This window comes from Phyllobates terribilis, unplaced genomic scaffold (assembly GCF_046119375.1).
Source record: "Phyllobates terribilis strain yellow unplaced genomic scaffold, ASM4611937v1 Scaffold_4__5_contigs__length_816908805, whole genome shotgun sequence".
In the NCBI taxonomy this organism is placed as follows: Eukaryota; Metazoa; Chordata; class Amphibia; order Anura; family Dendrobatidae; genus Phyllobates; species Phyllobates terribilis.
The window spans coordinates 53,030,288-53,042,910 of NW_027362764.1; the positions used below are offsets into that span (position 1 = coordinate 53,030,288).

The window sequence follows — 12,623 nt, forward strand, 5'->3', positions numbered from 1 at the left end:
GGGCAGAGAGTTTCCCGCTTGTGAACGGTTGGATTGGCAGCTCTTTTGAGGTTGGGTGTGGTGTTCGCCAGGGTTGTCCCTTGAGCCCGCTACTGTACGCGTTTTCGATTGACCCACTTCTTAGGAGGGTGGAGCGTGGACCGTTAGCTGGGATCGGGATGGACCGGGCAGCACCGGAAGCCACTCTGAGAGTGGTGGCGTATGCCGATGACGTCACCGTTTTTGTTTCCTCTGATGGGGAGGCAGAATGGCTGATGTCAGAGGTAAATCGCTACTCGGAGGCATCCGGGTCTAAGATCAACCTGGGATAAGTGTGAGAGTCTCTGGCTGGGAGGAGGAGATCCTGGTTTTGATCTCCCGGACACCCTTCCAGAACCCAAAGTCTCTGCAAAAGTTCTTGGCATCGAATTTGGCCAGGGGGATTACCCCAAACAAAATTGGGACAGCAGGCTAGAGATCGCCACTCAGAAGGTGAACCAATGGAAGGGTTGGTCTTTGACCCTAAGGGAAAGGGTAAACCTGATCAAAACTTACCTGCTCCCTTTGCTGATCTATCTGGGCAGTGTGTGCATCTTGCCAGAGCCTCTCTGGACTCGGGTCTACAGTTTGTTCTTTCAACTGTTATGGGGGAATAGACTGAACCTGGTCAAGAGGGAGGTTACTTACCGTACGAGGAGACTAGGAGGGTTGGGTATGGTCAACCCTGTGGTATTCCTTGTGAATACCTTCATTAAGATCAATATTGCAAACCTCTGGAAAGAGAGGGTTCCTCCGTGGGTATTCTCCTGTAAGGGATTGTTTCAGTCTTTCTTCCAGGAATGGGAGACAGGAGGGCAAGTGAAGGATCTCCGCACACCGCATGGACATCTCCCGGCTTACGTTACCGTGGTTCTGAAGGTAATTCGCCGGTGGGGTCTGGGAATGTGGGAAGTCAGGACTCTGCCAAGGAAGCTCCTTGACAAAAGGGTTCTGTTGACCCATTTTCAGAGGCCTCTGGCGCTCAGGGATTGCCCAAGTCGGGATCTTGGGGTGGGTCTGCATCTTTTGAATTCTATCAGGATCCCCTCGAAGGTTTGGGACTTGGCTTGGCGCTGCTTCCATGGGAAACTGTGTGTGAGGGACAATCTGAAGTGTAGGAGCTCTGAGGACAGGAACTGTCCTCGGGAGCATTGTGGTACCATGCTTGAAAGCATGGACCACTTCCTGCTTCGTTGTCCCTTTAACACAGAGGTGTACAACAGGGTGGGCGCCTCCATTGGCTGGCCCCGGCTGGCCGGTCTCTCTTATGCGGAATGGGGCCTATGGAGCATTCGGGGACCTGGGTGGTCGGGACCGCTGCACCTTATTTCTAGTTAGCGCAGTGGTTAGGTATCACATGTGGAACGCACGGTGCTTAGTATCGACGCAGCGGAAAATCCTCCCAGTGGACGAAGTGTTTAGGACCATACTCGGTGACCTGGTGAAGGTGCGTTCTCTGGAGTATGAGAGACTGGGTACACGGAGGGCCGCTCTCCTCTGGAGGGGCTTTTCTTTTAGTGTGCCCTAGTCTGGTCATCTCCTCTCCTGGTGGTGGGCTGCTGCTGACACCATAGATTTTTGTATTGATCAGTAGACAGTGATGTAGGGCTGCAGGCGCCGAACTTGGGCTTTGTCAGTTGTGGTTATTGTATTGTGTGTTATTCTATGTTTGTTTCTGTATATATTGTATATATGGGTTTGGGTGTAGGTGTTAGGTTGGGTGGAGGGAAAAGGGGGGAGGTGGGTTCATCTTTTGGGACACTGGTTATTTGGGTGAAAAACTGGCACTGCCTGATCTGGCCTATGGACGTTGGACATGGACTGAGGCATGAGACGCAGGACCAGCTCTCAGGTCAGTGCCGGGGAGGGACTGGTGGGCTCGAGTGTGGGGGGTTTTGTTTTGTCTTGTATATATTTGTATAGTTAGCATTTATTTTATTTATTTAAAAAAAAAAGAAAAAAAAAAAAAAAAAGAATGTATATATTAGTTTGTATATCATTTGTCGGTTATTGTTTATTATATTGTTATTTTTTTTTTTTTGTTGTTGTTTGGTAACCGGACCAGATGTCATGGTGTAGGTAATTATTATTGTGTATATATGTATAATATGTGTGTGAGGAGAGAGGGAGCGGCTGGACCAGTTCATTACATTGTTTATTTTCTGGTTATTAATTTTGTTATGTTTCTGTTATTATTATTGTTATGTTTTTCATTTTTATAATAAAAGATCTACAGGATGTAACTCAGGATCAGTACAGGATCAGTAATGTAATGTATGTACACAGTGACTGCACCAGCAGAATAGTGAGTGCAGCTCTGGAGTATAATACAGGATGTAACTCAGGATCAGTACAGGATCAGTAACGTAATGTATGTATACAGTGACTGCACCAGCAGAATAGTGAGTGCAGCTCTGGAGTATAATACAGGATGTAACTCAGGATCAGTACAAGATCAGTAATATAATGTATGTACACAGTGACTGCACCTGCAGAATAGTGAGTGCAGCTCTGGAGTATAATACAGGATGTAACTCAGGATCAGTAATGTAATGTATGTACACAGTGACTGCACCAGCAGAATAGTGAGTGCAGCTCTGGAGTATAATACAGGATGTAACTCAGAATCAGTACAGGATCAGTAATGTAATGTATGTACACAGTGACTCCACCAGCAGAATAGTGAGTGCAGCTCTGGAGTATAATACAGGATGTAACTCAGAATCAGTAATGTAATGTATGTACACAGTGACTGCACCAGCAGAATAGTGAGTGCAGCTCTGGAGGATAATACAGGATGTAACTCAGGATAAGTAATGTAATGTATGTACGTACACAGTGACTATATTACAGGACAATGACCAAACAATGCAATGATTCTATTGGATGTAGTAATGACAGACCCAAATCAATTTATTAAATTATGTTACTTTATTGGGCTGTTGTCCTTTTTAACTGAGACTCCCATGGATGCTCCAGTTACAGTGGGTGGAAAAAATGTGCATTAAAGGAAAATATGTATATTTTATGATCTCTTTTGGACAAATTATGTAAAAAATACACAGTGGGAAAAATAAGTATTTGATACGCTGCCGATTTTGCAAGTTTTCCCACCTACAAAGAATGGAGAGGTCTGTAATTTTTATCGCTGGTACTCTTCACCTGTGAGAGACAGAATCTAAAAATAATAATCAGAAAATCACATTGTATGATTTTTAAATAATTAATTTGCATTTTATTGCATGAAATTAGTATTTGATCACCTACCAGCCAGCAAGAATTCTGTCTCTCATAGACCTGTTAGTTTTTCTTTAAGAAGCCGTCCTACTCTGCACTCATTACCTGCATTAATTGCACCTGTTTGAACTCATTACCTGTATAAAAGACACCTGTCCACTCAATCAATCACACTCCAACCATGGCCAAGACCAAAGAGCTGTCTAAAGACACCAGGGACAAAATTGTAGACCTGCCCAAGGCTGGGATGGGCTACAGGACAATAGGTAAGCAGCTTGGTGAGAAGGCAACAACTGTTGGTGCAATTATTAGAAAATGGAAGAAATACAAAATGATTATCAATCTTCCTCAGTCTGGGGCTCCATGCAAGATCTCGCCTCGTGGGGTAAGTATGATTCTGAGAAAGGTCAGGAATCAGCCCAGAACTACACGGGAGAACGTGGTCAATGACCTGAAAAGAGCTTGGACCACAGTCTCAAACATTAACATTAGTAACACACTACACCGTCAAGGATTAAAATCCTGCAGGGCACGCAAGGTCCCCCTGCTCATGCCAGCACATGTCCAGGCCTGTTTGAAGTTCGCCAATGACCATCTGGATGATGCAGAGGAGGCATGGGAGAAGGTCATGTGGTCAGATGAAACCAAAATATAACTTTTTGGTTTCAACTCCACTCGCCGTGTTTGGAGGAAGAAGAAAGATGAGTACAACCCCAAGAACACCGTCCCAACCATGAAGCATGGTGGGGGAAACATCATACTTTGGGGGTGCTTTTCTGCAAAGAGGAGAGAACGACTACTTGTATTGAAGGGAGATGGATGAGGTCATGTATCGCAAAATTTTTGCCAATAACCTCCTTCCCTCAGTAAGAGCATTGAAGATGGGTCGTGGCTCGGTCTTCCAGCATGACAATGACCAGAAACACACAACCAGGGCAACTAAGGAGCGGCTCCATAAGAAGCATTTCAAGGTCCTGGAGTGGCCTAGCCAGTCTCCAGACCTGTAGCCAACAGGAAATCTTTGGAGGGAGCTGAAACTTAATGTTGTCCAGCGACAGCCCCGAAACCTGAAAGATCTGGAGAAGATCTGTATGTAGGAGTCGGCCAAAATCCCTGCTGCAGTGTGTGCAAACCTGGTCAAGAACTACAGGAAACGTCTGACCTCTGTAACTGTAACAAAGGTTTCTGGACCAAATAATAAGTTCTGTTTTTCTATTGTATCAAATACTTATTTCATGCAATAAAATGCAATTTAATTATTTAAAAATCATACAATGTGATTATCTGGATTTTTTTAGATTCTGTCTCTCACAGGTGAAGTGTAGGTACGATAAAAATTACAGACCTCTCCATTCTTTGTAGGTGGGAAAAACTGCTAAATCGGCAGTGTATTAGATACTTATTTTCGCCACTGTATACATATAAAACATCAAGAATAAAAGTTTAAAAAAATTAGTAAGAATAAACCACCACAAACCCCCAAAAATCTTTATATCATATGAAATACATATTTGTACATACATATAACAAAAAAATGTACACAAATTAGGTGTCAACATGACCTTAAAGGGGTTGTCTATTACTCGGGACAACCACACCTGAATCGCTATATTCTACCGTATGAAATAAAAGCGGCCTGTACCCACCCCCGGAGCCAGTGCCGCTCCAGCAATGTCAGCGCTGGCTTTCATGTGATGTTGTTACGTCACATGAGCCCTGCAGCGAATCAGTGACTACCATGGACGGCTTCACTCTCGCTTCCTTCGAAGGAAGTCAGAAAGCAGCACCAGTTCTCACTTCTTCCGGACGTCAGTTTCTTCCGAAGGAAGTGAGAGTGAAGACAAAAAAAAGTGTTGAAATCCATAATGTTACTGGGGTCCCATAACTCCGGAGCATTGATTTCATTGACAATTCTTTGTGTTACCTCTTTAAATTTGTGGGCCAGTTTTGTTGCATCCAGGTCCGAGGAAAACATTTCATCGCCTTCTGGAAGATCGAAAACTTCAATGGCCATTTCTCTTCCCGGGATGACCGGGCCCACATCTTCATCCTCCTCATCAGTGGCGTATTCTCCTGTCTATGACATGAAACATACCATTCATTTCTTAGTATTTCTTTATAGCAATCAGAGCTCCATTTTTTTTCATTCATACAGAGCTCCTGCCTAGTACTGCAGTCTCTGTGCATGTGTGCCCGTCTCCATTTACTTATATAAGAGCTCCAAATTCTGCCTTCAGGACTTCTATAAAGATGTGATAACAAACGTCTAGGAAGAGACTATCCCTTTAAATAATTATTCCAGTCACCACCAGAGGGAGCTTCCTTGACATTGTATTATCATTCAGTTTAATGTATGCACTAAACTCAGGAGCTCCCTCTAGTGGTGGCTGCTGGCAGACAAAATGTAATCATGTAAGTATTCTATGACTTGTTTCCATGTTTCCATGCACTGACAATATATTTAGCTGTCCCAAAGTTTAATAGAAATTGGAAAAATGTTCTTTTCACAATAAATACATTTCCATCTAAACAGGGGGCTGTGCCAGAAACCTGTGGATATTTGCAGAAGTCTATACACTTACTATACAGTTTCCACGTAATGTCACACCTTGGTAACCTAAACTCTTTAATATTTCAACACAACAAGTGCATTGCACTAATAGGCGCACCCCGCATCCTTTTATCTCAGAATTAAAAAGCTCAGTAACCCACACTCACAAGTATGTCAACCCAATAATGGCGAACACGTGGGTGATCAGAACACGACGCCGCTGAAAGAAAACACATTCTAAGCACAATTTATGTCCTAATTGTTTCCAAGGATGAAAGGAACATTTTATAAGCCCGGCAAGATGCTGACAGCTATAATACAGCTTCAAGGGGAATGTGACAACTCTGACAAAACAGCAAACTGCGGTAGAGTAGGAGGATAATATCACAGATTTGTTTTCTGCTGTTTTGCGTTGGGAATGTGAGAGGTATTAGTAATGTGATACACTGTATCCTGAGTTACTTCAGTGATGTCACTAGATCTTCATGACCTCATGGGCTCTCTTCAAAGTTACTACTGTGATGTCACTGAATCTTTGTAATCTCATTGGCTCTCTGAGAAGTTACGACTGTGATGTCACTGAATCTTTGTAATCTCATAAGCTCTCCAAGAAGTTACTACTATGATGTCACTGAATCTTTGTAATCTCATTGGCTCTCTGAGAAGTTACTACTGTGATGTCACTGAATCTTTGTAATCTCATAAGCTCTCCAAGAAGTTACTATAGTGATGTCACTGAATCTTTGTAATCTCATTGGCTCTCTGAGAAGTTACTACTGTGATGTCACTGAATCTTTGTAATCTCATCGGCTCTCCCAGAAGTTACTACAGTGATGTCATTGAATCTTTGTAATCTCATTGGCTCTCTGAGAAGTTACTACTGTGATGTCACTGAATCTTTGTAATCTCATCGGCTCTCCCAGAAGTTACTACAGTGATGTCACTGAATCTTTGTAATCTCATTGGCTCTCTGAGAAGTTACTACTGTGATGTCACTGTATCTTTGTAATCTCATTGGCTCTCCCAGAAGTTAATACAGTGATGTCACTGAATCTTTGTAATCTCATTGGCTCTCTGAGAAGTTACTACTGTGATGTCACTGAATCTTTGTAATCTCATTGGCCCTCCCAGAAGTTACTACAGTGATGTCACTGAATCTTTGTAATCTTATTGGCTCTCTGAGAAGTTACTACTGTGATGTCACTGAATCTTTGTAATCTCATTGGCTCTCTGAGAAGTTACTACTGTGATGTCACTGAATCTTTGTAATCTCATTGGCTCTCTGAGAAGATACTACTGTGATATCACTGAATCTTTGTAATCTCATAAGCTCTCCAAGAAGTTACTACTTTGATGTCACTGAATCTTTGTAATCTCATTGGCTCTCCGAGAAGTTACTACTGTGATGTCACTGAATCTTTGTAATCTCATTGGCTCTCTGAGAAGTTACTACTGTGATGTCACTGAATCTTTGTAATCTCATTGGCTTTCTTCAAAGTTACTAGAGTGATGTCACTGAATCTTTGTAATCTCATAGGTTCTTCTCTGAGTTGCTTCATTGATATCATTAGATCTCAGTTTTCTCTTAGGGATAGGCTCACCTCTGAATTACTTAATTGATTTCAGTAGATCTCAATAATTTCATAGGCTCTTCTCTCAGCTACTACTGTGATGTCGCAAGATCTAAACAATCTCCTCTGAGTTACTTCAGTGATGTCACTAGATCTCAGTAATCTCATAGGCTCTCCCATGAGACAAAGTTACTAGTGAGATCACCACATCTTCACAGTCTCATAGAATCTCCTAAAGGTTACTATAGTGATGTCACTGAATCTTTGTACTCTCATAGGCTCTCCTCAAAGTTACTAGTGAGGTCACTAGATTTTCACAATCTCATAGGTTCTCCTAAAAGTTACTACATTGATGTCAATAGATCTTCATGCTCTCATAGGCTCTCCTAAAAGTTACTACAGTGATGTCATAATCTTTGTAATCTAATAGGCTCTCCTAGAAGTTACTAGTGAGGTCACTAGATCTTTAAAATCTCATAGGCTATCCTAAATGTTACTACAGTGAAGTCACTAGATCTTCATGATCTCATAGGCTCTCCTAGAAGTTACTAGTGAGGACACTAGATCTTGACAATCTCATCTGCTCTCCTAAAAGTTACTACATTGATGTCAATAGATCTTCATGATCCCATAGGCTCTCCTAAACATTACTACAGTAATGTCACTAAATCTTTGTAAACTCATAGGCTTTTCTCAGTTACTAGTGAGGTCACCAGATCTTCACAATCTCACAGGCTTTCCTCAAAGTTACTAGTGAGGTCACCAGATCTTCACAATCTCACAGGCTTTCCTAAAAGTTATTCCAGTGATGTACAGTAAATATATTTTAGTTATCCCATATGATCTTCTCAGAGTTACAACAGTGATGTCACCAAATCTTCAGAATCCTACAGGCTCTCCTCAAAGTTACTTTAATGATGTCACTAGCTCTTTTTACTCCCATAGGTTTTTCCTCAACGTCAATACAGTAATATTATTAGATCTTCATGTTCTTGCAGGTTTTCGTTAGAATTACTTCTGTGATGTCACTAGATTTTTTTTAATTTCATAGGCTCTTCTCTGAGACATATAATTTTATGTTAGCAATTTCTATAATGTATATCTACAGGTAATCATTTAGGGAGCAATTCATAAGATATTTTTCTGGCTTGAAAAAGTTGCAAAGTTTTGCGCAAACCCACATTTGTGCAAAAATTTTGCTAATTTCTAACCTTTCTTAAAAAATTCAGTCCTGATTATTCCGCTCCTTAGGATTGAAATGGGAGCAGAACACACAGTCATATCATGTCCTTTCGAATATTCAACATTATCAATATATCAGTTTGCTGCCAATGAGTGAAACATTAAAAAAACAACAACGATATATTGAACACACTTTTTAAAATGTTTTAAAAGATGTGTAAAAAATGGCAAGCATTTTAAGCAATTTTTCATTGAAAATGTTTGCACACATTTTTTGGTGGGGCTTTTTATTTCAATTATTTTTGTGCAGTTGTTTTTCCTGACATTTTTAATGTTTTATAGATAAGCAGCACATGTCAGGGAAAAAAATAGCATAACTAGAATATGCTACTTTATGATAAAAGAAGCAAAGCCCTGAAAAATGTCAGGTCGGGGGGACTATAAAATGTCAATGTGTTTTAATCGTGTGACATCACTGTAGTGACTCAGGGAGAGCCTATCAGATTACGTAGATCTAGTGACATCACTGAAGTGACTCAAAGGAGAGCCTATGAGATTGCTGAGATCCAGGGACATCACTGAAGTAACTCAGGGATTATGAAGATCCAGTGCAATAGCAGTCCTATGGATGATTGGACTCTCTAGCGTTATGACATGATGTTGTGTTTAACTCTCCGGGATAGAGCCTTCCAGCCTACTCCAACAGTGGTCAACCAAACCGCTCCAAAGATCGTCACCAGTGAAACCAAAGTGCTAATGTCCAAACCTCCACGTGGGAGTCCTGGCTGAGTACAGTAGTTTAGCCTCTGCACCGAGCCATAGCAACTCGTTCTTGTAGCATCGACCAATATATAACAGGATCCTCCAAAACCTGGGGGCTTGACTGCCATTGCAATCCGTGCAGACCTTATTACTAAGACTTCGAAGAGAGGAAAGGTGGCACTATCTGTCCCATAAAAACGGACTTTATTGCAAAATCATAAAAAATTGGATGCAAGAGAATGCAGGTACAAGAGATGGAGGACGGCCGTTTCGCACAAATGATGGTTCAAGAAGTCCAAACACTGTTTGGACCTGCTGAAGCACCGTTGCGTGCGAAACGACCGTCGTCCGTCTCTCACACCTGCATTCTCTTGCATCCATTTTTTTTATAATTTTGCAATAAAATACATTTTTATGGGGCAGAGAGTGCCGCCTTTCCTCTCTTCGAAGTCTTACGAAAATCTTGCATTTGGATGAAGCACCTGGAGTTCCCATACAATCGCGAGGTGTGTGCCGTTATCCTTTCAAGTGGTGTGAGTTTTGAATGGTGCCGTTTTTTTTTCCCTTTTATGCACAGACCTTATTACTATGCCACTATCGTTTCTCCATGGTATGTAAAAAAAAATACTGTAATAATAAAAGACAAAAAAAAAAAAAGCAACAAGTCATGGCACGATTCACCGTCTCTTCCGATCAGCCGAAGGATGAAAAAGGAATCACGGAGCCGCTTTTCTTTTTAATTGGAAGATTTAGATGATGAATTGAAAAGCGAAGCTTTGGAGACACTGAAGAACCAAATGTCTGAGAAATAACAGATTGCCGGATAGCCGGGATTTCATCTGCTGCATACGGCAGAGCCGAGCACCTGTCTCATTAACATTCCATGCACCGCTGCTGTGTAATTTGATTATCTGCTGCAGGAAATATTTAATACCACTATTTACGTAAGTGACGCACTCCAGACATTTAATAGTCTGTTTTTATGTAAGCCGAGGTGGCTGATCCGAGCTAAATTAGAGTGGAGGCTTCAGAGCAGCTTTGGGAGTATTCCCTGGGGAGGTATTCGGAGACGCTACATCCAGGTCAATGTGTGCGCGGAAAAAGAATCGCTACAGAGGAATAAGGCAGCGTGGGGTGCGGCATGTACCTAGAAAAGGAAGGTCCGTCATATACTATGTAGGAGACTGTAATCGTGTGCCAGACCAAAAATATGGTGACCTGCCCTAAAGTAAAACAAATATATATATATATATATTAATATGAACAATATTTGAAAAGTCTAAACTCACATGAATAATAAACACAGTTCGGTGCCAAAACAATATATCATAGCTCATCATCATACACAATTACAGCTGCTTTGGAGGTGGTTGTGGCCCCCTTATCTCTTGGGCCCTGCGAAGCTGCTCAGGTTGCAGGTTAAAGGGTAGTTAAAGGATGACGACCCTCAGAGTTACTGAAATATAGGGGTAGAGGAGCTCAGCTTCGGTTCTGATTGGCTTAGCCGAGCGCAGGGTCTGAACCATAGAGAGAAGGGTCCAAACACCACCCACATCTCAGAGGAGCGAGATCAAAGCCAATATCACATGAGCGGAGACGCTGCTTCTCCCGCTTCATCTCAGTAATCATTGGGGTCCAGATAAAGAGCGAAAGAGCTCCAGAGTCTAAGTGTTCAGCCCACCCAACCAGCCTGACTGACAGCTATTCAATCCCAGCACACACCGCCTGACTGACAGCTATTCAATCCCCGCCCACCCATCCAGCCTGACTGACAGCTATTCAATCCCTGCCCACCCATCCAGCCTGACTGACAGCTATTCAATCCCCGCCCACAGCACCTGACTGACAGCTATATAATCCCTAACCATGCTGCCTGACTGACAGCTATTCAATCCCCGCCCACGCTGCCTGACTGACAGCTATTCAATCCCCGCCCACAGCACCTGACTGACAGCTATTCAATCCCCGCCACGCTGCCTGACTGAGTTATTCAATCCCCGCCCACACTGCCTGACAGTTATTCAATCCCCGCCCACGCTGCCTGACTGACAGCTATTCAATCCCCGCCCACAGCACCTGACTGACAGCTATTCAATCCCTGGCCACGCTGCCTGACTGACAGTTATTCAATCCCCACCCAAGCTGTCTGACTGACAGCTATTCAATTCCCGTCCACGCCGCCTGACTGACAGCTATTCAATCCCCACCCACCCATCCAGCCTGACAGCTATTCAATCCCTGCCCACCCATCCAGCCTGACAGCTATTCAATCATCCCCCACGCCGCCTGACTGACAACTATTCAATTCTCGCCCACGCTGCCTGACTGACAACTAATCAATCCTCGCCCACGCCGCCTGACTGACAGCTATTCAATCCCTGCCCACGCCACCTGACTGACAGCTATTCAATCCCTGCCCACCGATCCAGCCTGACAGCTATTCAATCACCCCCCACGCCGCCTGACTGACAACTATTCAATCCTCGCCCACACCGCCTGACAGCTATTCAATCACCGCCCAAGCCGCCTGACTGACAACTAATCAATCCCCGCCCACGTCGCCTGACTGACAGCTATTCAATCACCGCCCACGCCGCCTGACTGACAATTATTCAATCCTCGCCCACGCCACCTGACTGACAACTATTCAATCCCTGCCCATGCCACCTGACTGACAGCTATTCAATCCCTGCCCACGCTGCCTGACAGCTATTCAATCACCGCCCACGCCGCCTGACTGACAACTAATCAATCCCCGCCCATGCCGCCTGACTGACAGCTATTCAATCACCGCCCACGCCGCCTGACTATTCAATCCTCACCCACGTCGCCTGACTGACAACTATTCAATCCTCGCCCACGTCGCCTGACTGACAGCTATTCAATCCCCGCCCACGCTGCCTGACTGACAGCTATTCAATCACCGCCCACGCCGCCTGACTGACAACTAATCAATCCCCGCCCATGCCGCCTGACTGACAGCTATTCAATCACCGCCCACGCCGCCTGACTATTCAATCCTCACCCACGTCGCCTGACTGACAACTATTCAATCCTCGCCCACGTCGCCTGACTGACAGCTATTCAATCCCCGCCCACGCCGCCTGACTGACAGCTATTCAATCCCCGCCCATGCCACCTGACTGACAATTATTCAATCCTCGCCCACGCCACCTGACTGACAACTATTCAATCCCTGCCCACGCCGCCTGACAGCTATTCAATGCCAGCCCACGCCACCTGACTGACAACTATTCAATCACCGCCCACGCCGCCTGACTGACAGCTATTCAATCACCGCC

The 12,623-nt window shown here is 43.8% G+C and overlaps 1 protein-coding gene across 3 annotated transcripts in view; it reads right to left on the reverse strand.

Annotated features, from left to right (window-relative positions):
- PPP1R9A (protein phosphatase 1 regulatory subunit 9A) overlaps positions 1-12,623 on the reverse strand; it is a 290,332-nt gene that overhangs the window by 65,540 nt on the left and 212,169 nt on the right. For all 3 annotated transcript variants that reach the window (XM_073677330.1, XM_073677329.1, XM_073677331.1), the window contains exon 7: positions 5,180-5,332. In XM_073677330.1, coding sequence (XP_073533431.1) covers positions 5,180-5,332 — 153 coding nt within the window. The remainder of the gene's footprint in view (positions 1-5,179; positions 5,333-12,623) is intronic.